Source organism: Hyperoodon ampullatus, assembly GCF_949752795.1.
Source record: "Hyperoodon ampullatus genome assembly, chromosome: 12".
Taxonomy (NCBI): Eukaryota; Metazoa; Chordata; class Mammalia; order Artiodactyla; family Ziphiidae; genus Hyperoodon; species Hyperoodon ampullatus.
Window position 1 is genome coordinate 59,230,537 of NC_136925.1, and position 9,149 is coordinate 59,239,685.

At 45.2% G+C, this 9,149-nt stretch overlaps 1 protein-coding gene across 1 annotated transcript in view; it reads right to left on the reverse strand.

Annotated features, from left to right (window-relative positions):
* The window catches only part of MOXD1 (monooxygenase DBH like 1), a gene marked incomplete at both ends in the record, with an annotated part of 77,683 nt that extends 68,826 nt beyond the window's left edge, over positions 1 to 8,857 (reverse strand). Inside the window, one exon of the mRNA XM_079716738.1 lies at positions 8,594 to 8,857. Coding sequence (XP_079572864.1) covers positions 8,594 to 8,857 — 264 coding nt within the window. The remainder of the gene's footprint in view (positions 1 to 8,593) is intronic.
* Between the last annotated feature and the right edge of the window lie 292 nt (positions 8,858 to 9,149).

Here is a 9,149-nt window from a genome sequence, read left to right on the forward strand (position 1 = left end):
TAATTGCTTTGTCCAGAATCCTGCTATGCGTCCCCATGCCCAGCGCCTGGAATCTTCCAAGCTTCTATAGGTGGACCACACAGGATTCACCTGATTCTGATCAAAGAGCCTAACCACATAAGGTCTGTAGTTTCCGAACTTGTCTGCACATTTCAGAATTGTCTTCACAGAGTCAATTAAGAAACTTTAAAATATATTAATGCCTGTGTCCACCCACCCCCCCAGAGATTGTGATTTAATGGGTATTAAGGAGGGATGGGGGTTGCCTGGACAGTGAAAGTTTTAAAAGATGCCCAGGTGATTCTAATGTACAAACTTGGGAATTTCTGACGTAGGAAGTATCTTTCCCAGTTCTCAGTCTTCCATTAGTTCTGCCTGCTCACCACTGGATTCCAATCCACTGTAGCACAGATCCATCTTGGCCCTGCCCAAAGGGATCTGGATGTCCAAAGTACCAGAGGCCTTGCTTCTACATGGTTTCATCTACCAAGAGCTTCCTTGTATGAGTGGGTTTCTGTGAATGAAGTTTGCAGGGGGAAATATGGTAGCAATTTAGTTACATCTAAGAAACTGAGACTTCCAAGTTTTAGTCTAAAAATTGCCTGAAAGATGGAAATCTTCCCCAGACGCATGTGGTTTTGCTGCTCTAGTTCTCAAAGTCCTTTAGATCTCTCATATTATTGAAGACGAGAAAGAACACAGAGTATAAGAGAAAAACATTCATACCTAGTATTAAGAAAGAAATTCCTATAAAATCACCGAGTCTGGGCTTCCCTGGTGGCGCAGTGGTTGAGAGTCCGCCTGCCGATGCAGGGGACACAGGTTCGTGCCCCGGTCCGGGAAGATCCCATATGCCGCAGAGCGGCTGGGCCCGTGAGCCGTGGCCGCTGAGCCTGCGTGTCCGGAGCCTGTGCTCCGCAACGGGAGAGGCCACAACAGTGAGAGGCCCGCGTACCGCAAAAAAAAAAAATAATAATAAAATAAAATAAAATCACCGAGTCTCTAGATCAAAGCCTGAAAGACGCTAGTTGAGCTTACTAAACATCTGTGTAACAATGCCACAGAAATAGAAAAGAGAGCTCATGCAGTTCAGACACATTAATTATATTTCCTCCAGGTAGGCAGTCTCCTATATTCAAGGTCTACTGAGTCCTTTGATGCCCATGCCAGATAATCTTCTTCATAGTATATGATATTTTGAATTGTAAGCACTATGGTTAATCTTGAAAGACAACCTTTAAAACTTGGGATATTTGTTTTCCTTTGTGTTTTGATTATAAGCATCCCAATCTAAAACAGCCACACTGGTGCTTCTTATCACATCACCCTATTTTAATTCTCTTCACAGCAGTTACCACTTTCTGATATTTTTGTTGCTTGTTTATTTGTTTATCCCCCATCAAAATGTGAGCCCCCTGATACCACTGATTTCCTCTCAGTAAATGCTATATCCCCAGCATCTAGGACTGTTCAATAAACCTTCAATAAATATTGGTCAAGTGAATGAATGAACATTCTAACATTCTCTGCCTATCAGAGAGTACTTTACTAAAACAGTCATATGCAAGTCCCAAATGATTCTCATGCTGTGTGGCCTGGAGCCTCAGGTTTATACATCTACAAAATGGGAGAAATAAGATATTGACCGTATAGGGCTATTGTGAGAATTACATGAGATAACACGCTTTAAGGACTTATCATAATGTATGGCATATATTAAGAACTCCACGAGGGACTTCCCTGATGGTCCAGTGGTAAAGAATCCGCCTTCCAGTGCAGGGGACAAGGGTTCGATCCCTGGTCAGGGAACTAATATCCCACATGCTGCGGGCCAACTAAGCCCGTGCACCACAACTACTGAGCTTATGTGCCTCAACTAGAGCCCACGTGCCGCCAACTACAGAGCCCACGCGCCCTGGAGCCTGTGCGCCACAACTAGAGAAGAGAAAACCCGCATGTCACAACTAGAGAGAAGCCCACTACCACAACGAAAGATCCTACACACCTCAACGAAGACCCCGCATGCCTCAACTAAGACCCTACACAGCCAAAAAAAAAAACCAAGAACTCCATGAATGAAAAATCACATCATAGAAATGAGTATCTATGACATTCATAGTACAACAAAAGTAGTAAGAGAGATACTATGATTTTATCACTTTTTAAAAATGCATTTTATTAACATGTTTTTTCACTATTGAGGAAGAAAACTATTAATATGTTTTTATGTAAGCTACCAGTTGCTTGTAGGAGAAGCAAGACCACCAAACCAGGACTGAGAGGAAATGAATCCAGGCTACTGATCTGTATGGCCTCCAACAAGTTGTTTAATAGGTACCTAAGGCCTAATTTCTTAACCGTAAAATTGGGGCGGGGGTGGTTTAGGAAATTTAAGGGGAATCAACTGAACTCTGAGCTCTTACGAGCAGCAACTAAATGCCCAAAACATCAACATTTAACTTGTAAAAGCAAACACTGTTTAAAGATTTTCTCATAATTTTTGGCTACATTAGATGACTACAAAAGACCTCAGTATTAAATTAAATTTGGTCTATACATTATTTGCACAGCATTCATATATAATCCCATTTTTACAGTTAACAAAAAGTGATATATTTGAAGTTATTTTTATTTTTGTAGAATTCTCTGCTTATGTGTGTGCTGTATGTTGTCCTAATGTGAAGCTTTTTTTCCCCAGTCTATTTTAAAATCTAACAGGTTAAAAAGACATAGATTGGGAAGAGGTTTCCTGGAGAAATATTCTCTGTTTAAAAGTTCTGTACTTATTTTTTAAAAGTTACAATAAACAGCATTGTGAGGCATCCATAGGCAGAGGTGTTTTTTTGTTTGTTTTTGTTTTTACACATGGATCAAACATTGCCAGAAACATGATATATAATGAATTCATTCCTTTTGCCAGCACCTTTATTTTAATAGGGCTCTATTACAAATGATGAATCGATAAACCACCGTTCACTTTCTCTGACGTGGACTCTTGCCTCTCCTTCCAAGAATCCAGAAGTAGGCTGTTGGTTGCCTGAAGTCTTAAACCTTGATGGTCATTCAGGTGCACTGTTCTGTTGGCCCTTACTCTGCCCTTTCCGCAGGCTGGCGCTATGAAATCATCTGCTCTTCCAAGGAGAACCACACAGCTGAAGAGTATCCTGGTGTGTTCCTGTTCCAGCTTACATTGGTGCATGTGGACTTATTACTAATGCACAAAGCATGAAGCTTGGAGAGGTCCCTTCATCATCTGGAAATTGATGGGGGGGGAGGACATAATTTGAAGATTTATAAATATCTCTTAACAAAGCCCCGGCTGAGCTGTGTCAGGGTTGCACACTCTCTTCGCCTTTCCCTTACAGCTTTTCAATTTGCTTTCCAAACATTTCTTTGTTGCCCTTGGCCCCGGTGCACTTAAAAGAAGCACATCGTTAACCACAAAGAATGCTCACTGTTTTCTGTGATTTCAAATCACAGCATAATTTCCAAGCATTTCCTCAGGGAGCAGCCCTGCAGCAATTACCCTGCTGCTGAAGACTTCCTTCTCATCACAGAAAAGTTTCAGTCCTAGCGATGGCCAACCAGCAAGGCTGTAACAAATGATGACTTAGGTTTCAGCCTCCATTCCCCAGCGATTTATACCCCCAAAGGAAGAGTGAATCCATTTTTGTGCAAATTCAACAGGCACATCTGACAATGCTGCCCTCTTCTCCAACTCACACAAACTAGGCATTCATCAACCCGGATTACTTCCCCCAAATGGGGACTCACAGTTGCTAAGTGGCTTGGGTCGGGGTGGGATCGCTCTGTGTCAAAAAGGGGCAAAGTACAAGGAAAGGACACGAATCTGAGTGCACCAGGGAAGTGAGAATTGAGTTAATTCACTGAGACAAAATAGTGAGGTTTCCAAAGCCGAAGCAAGAGGAAAGACCGCTTCCCACCCCCACCCCTGGCCGTTTTGTGAAACACACTGTCTCGAAACTAACCTCAGCAGCATCCCAGGGGTAACGTGTCCCCAAGTGTAACCCGATCCAGAACAACTTACCCGACAGGGTACACTGGGACAGGCTTTACTTCACAATCGCGTTTCTCTCTTTTCTTTCCCATTTTGATGGTACCTGGTTATACACCATCTGAAGAAATATCTCCAGACAGGGTCAGAGGGTTACAAAACGGGCAGGGCAAATTTCCACAATACCTCATCTCTGGGTGTGGTTTTAAGGATGTCCAAGCCAGTATACTGCCTTGAGGCAAGGAAATCAAAATCTGATTTTTCACTCCACAACTCTACAAGCAAATGTCGCGCTGCCCTCCAGAGACAGTCTCATTGGGTCCTGCCCTGAATTAGTGATCGGCAACCACTGAAAAATGTGGGTTTGTGGAGGTTTAGAAATCTTTTACTGGGGAGAGGGGTGGAAGGAACGGGGACTAGGAGGACTAACCATTTACTAACTTCTTGTGAGCGACGCACGCGCGTGTGTGTGTGTGTGTGTGTGTGTGTGTGTGTGTGAGAAGGGGGGGAAGGAAAGAGGTGAAAAAGTAAGCACTTGCCTCCCAAACCGAGCAGTGTCAAGAGAGAGTGACTACATGGTGACAGGTACTCAGAAGGGGTGGTGGAAGGGAATGGGCACGTTGGTGATGATGGGTGCGGTTGCATGGATTTTCCGAAGATGGCCACACTAACATCTTCCCCTCCCACGTGACCTCCTCACAGCATGATGTTGAGGTGGCGTCTACATTCTCTCTTCAATCCAGTGGGACTCTGACTACAGCAGAAGACACAGTCCATGATTCCATGGCTAAATTATAAAGGGCCATCCACTTTCCACCTGGGCCTCTCAAGATGTCCACTCTTGGGACCCAGCCACTCTGCTGGGAGGAAGCCAGGCAGCTACACAGAGAGGCCACGTTCCCGCCACAGTACCAGCGGAGGTCCAGCCAATAGCCGGCATCAATTGCCAGTCAGACAAACCAGTGAGAGAGCCTCCAGATGACTCAAGCACTCACCTTGGAGCTGACACCACGTGGAGCAAAGAAGACCTGTCACCACTAAGTCCTGCTCAAATTGCAGCTTTGTGAGCAAAATAAGCCACTGTGTTATGGGGTGCTTTGTTACACAATGACAGACAACCAAAAGAAGGGGCAAGGTCTCCTCTGACACTGGATGTTTCTTGACACAGAATAAATCTGGCCTGAAGAGAAATGGGACCTGCCTCTCTGTCTTTTCTGGATTTTCATAATTTGGGTTGATTCTTTATTAACTTTAGCTTTTTTTCCTCTTGGTCCCAGATGAAGATGTCCATGGGATATACCTCAACTGAAATTGTGTATGTATATGTGCACTACAGGGTGCTTTGTACAACTTTGAATTGTGGCTGCTATTTACTAATCAGAAGGTTTTACTTACACACACACACAAACTAAAAATCTTTCTTCTCTTGGGACTTCCCTGGTGGTGCAGGGGTTAAGAATCTGCCTGCCAATGCAGGGGACACAGGTTCGAGCTGTGGTCCGGGAAGATCCCACATGCCACGGAGCAGCTAAGCCCGTGAGCCACAACTACTGAGCCTGCATGCTACAACTACTGAAGCCCGCGCGCCTAGAGCCCGTGTTCCGCAACAAGAGAAGCCACCGCAATAAGAAGCCTGCGCACCTCAAGGAAGAGCAGCCCCCGCTCACTGCAACTAGAGAAAGTCCACACGCAGCAGTGAAGACCCAACACAGCCAAGAATAAATAAGTTAAATAAATAAATTTAAAAAAAACTTTCTTCTCTCAAAAAAACAAAAACAAATGGAAGATCTGGCAATACTCGATTTGCATTTCTACATAACAGTAATTCACATGCAAAATCTCGGGTTTCTTCTCTCCCCTCTACTCTGCTGCATTACAATCCTGCCTGTTCCACTCAAGACTTGTCACTCTTTTACATTTGCTGCTTGACCTCTACATGAATTTGGGTTTATGACATCTGTTTCAACGACAGTTCTCTGCCTGGTTGGTTAGGATTTATTGTTATATAGTTATCCAGGAGTTAACATTCTATTGAAAAGAAGAGTTTAAGATCATCAGTTTAATAATAAACTGAATTTAATAATCATCATTATTAAAAGTCATAATAATAAAAGAATAAAAATATGTAAAGGTCAAGTTTTTTTAAATTAAATAAGAAAGGATGAAATAAAATATATGGAAAATAGCCACAAGGGGAGGTGACTAGGATGTCAACTTAGGTTGTTATCATACACTCTGATGCCATCCTACATCGTGCCCCAGAAGCCAATGCTTTTTGCTGTATTGTTTCATGCAAAATTTGTTCTTTTGGGGAGTAAAATTACACAAAATTCAGTCTACTAGTGGAATCACATACACAATGTTTAACAACCCTATTTACCTTTTGGTATAGTTGCTGAGGATACCCTTATCACACCACTGCATGAAGAATCTCAAATCAATAGTTTCTAGGGGGAAGATACAATTTCAAGAGTTGGAAAATGGAATCACCCAGCCTGGATGATCCAGCTGGAACTGATACATTTCTTTTTATTTTTAGTGGCTGGGGTCTTTCATTTTATTAAAGAGGTTTTTAATAAATTTTCTTTCTCCTTAACTGATAAGCATAATTTTTATTGTATATTATATGTCCTAAAATGAATGGGATGCTTAAAAACATGGAATAGTAAAGGAGGTCAGTCAGCTAAGAAAATGGTGATCCTTTATACACGAAAATAAAGATTTCATCTCCTTAGGAATAAAAATAGAGGGGAAAGTCCTACTTCGTGCTCATTAAATATATTGGGAAAGGATCCATTTCCAAGGCTTATTTCATAGTGATATGTGTTCAGTAATCACTTTAAGAAAAGTTCTCTGTTTCAAAACCCATCTAAAGAGCACTTAATTAATTCTTATGTAATCTTTATGAAGAACCACCAGCAGTGTGAAAATACTGTAGTTTAACAAACCCTATGTTTGTGGTGTGCCCATTATGGCATGTTGAAACAAAATTCTACTCTTAGTCTTTCATTTGATATCAGATTGGATGGGCTTTCTAGAACTGCTACTCTTCTGGGGAAAACAATATCAAGTTATCTTTTAAAGTACACATGCTCTGTTTTATGATATCACTATAGTAAGACTTGTCCCCTTCAAGAAAACATGCAAGGATAGTTAAGGGGCATTTGACTCTCCCCACCCTAAAAAACCAAACAGACAAACAAACAAAAAGATGTGGCTCAACAGGTGTTTAAATAAGGTATTGTCTACTTCATATCGGAAGAGAGCTAAGTTATTCAGCTAGTGAGGCCTGTGTTTGGGGTCAAATTCTTGGTTTACAAATTTAATGTCTGAGATGCCCCAGAAGGAGAAAATTTATACATCAATGACTTCAGCAGAGTGTAATCCCCGTATAACTTTACTTTCTTGGAGTTGTCCTTATTTTGGGGAGGAAAGGACTAATTTATGAAAATATAGACAACAGAATGGTTTTAAAGTTTTTATTGCTGTCATTTTTTAAAATTTCTAGCCGGAGTTAAAAACCCAATGCCAAAATTAGCGTTAAAAATCAATTGCAGAACGTTGTGGAAATCAAACTTAGAAGTCAGAAATAAAATTACTGAGAAATGCTCTTTGAAATCCATCGTGCACATCGATTTTAACATCATCAAAGCCTTAACACAATGCCAGAACAACTAGTTTTCATCCGGATCAAGAGACTTTTGGCAATGGTCAGCATTTTTGGATGAACTTTGATAAGCAACCCTATGTTTACCACGATGTCATGTAGTCGTGGAGAAGTGTCCAAATGTCGGTCAAGATCGAACAGACAAAGATGTCCAGAAAAACCTACCTACCTCATCATTCTGGTCATCTCATAATTTTTTTAAAAAATTTCCTATTCATAAAAGCATCTGTGAACAGGCAACGACTCTACTCGGGCTCTTTCAAAGCAAAACGGTAGCTGTCAAATTGATTCTGTTAGCTATTAAAGTAAGTGAAAAGTTTTGCCACTTAATAGGGGGTTTTGCCTGGGGACTCCAGGCTTTGTAGGTTTCGCGGCTTCCTAAACGGCTCTCAGAATAGCAAGCTCCTAGCGATTCTTGGGGACCTTTCATTCATCTCTCGGGTAAGGTAGCTGACCCGGCCCGCGAGCCAGGAGGCTTCAGAATAGCCGAGATGTGGGAAGTTCTGAGATCCCCGACCCTCGATAGCAAGACAGCAAATGATACAACTCTCTGGTCTCTTCAACCCTGAGAGCTGTCCCGTTAGGCCCCCAAAGCCGGGGTCCCTCTCCTTTCCTGTGAGGGATGAAGCGGGGTGCGTGGCAGGTGTGTACCTGGGGGATGTATTAAGTGGGGCGCTGGGGACAGGAAAGTGCTCAGAGACGACAAGCTGCCTGGGGTCACCGTGCTCAGCGGCGAAACCTGGGCGCCAGAGGCTACAGGAGCGCACGGCGAAGGCAAACGGGTGCCGGGCAGGGGCGGCGGGGCGGCGGGGCGCGACGGCGTCCAGTCTCGGCCGGAGGGAAAGCCGGGTGGCCCGGGATCGGGAGCGGCCGGGGCGCGGCGGGGCGGCTCCGGGAGGGGACGCGCTTACCTGGAGGTAGGGCCGCCCGCGGAGCACCCCGCCCACGACGATGTCGGCGGCGGCCATGGTCCCGGTGGGCGAGAAGCCGAAGCCCACGTAGCCGGCGGTGCGCACCTCGAGGCGGAAGGCTAGCCGGCCGCCCCGCGGGCCCCAGCTCAGCCAGTACTTGCCCTCCGAGTCGAGGAGGGTGCGATGCGGGAAGGGCCGGCCCGAAACCCCCGCCGCCGCGCCGGGGAGCAGGCCGCACAGCAGGAGCAGCGGCCAGCGGCACATCCTCGGACGCGTCCCTCCTGGCGGCACCTGGGCTCCCGCCGCCTGGAACGCGGTGGGCGCACGCCGAGCGGCGGTCGAGAGCCGGCGGCTGGGCACCGCCCCCCGTCCCGCCCGCCGGGAGGGGCCGGACCGTCCCGCTCTCCCTCCCAGGCCCGGGCGGCCCGCCAGCCCGTCGGCCCGGGTCCCGCGGATTCCAGCTGCGTCCCGCCCTTGCCGCCCATCCATCTGCCACCCCGCGCCCCGGCTTTGGTCCCCGAGGTGGGATTCAGTGGGGAGCGGGGCGACGGACGTC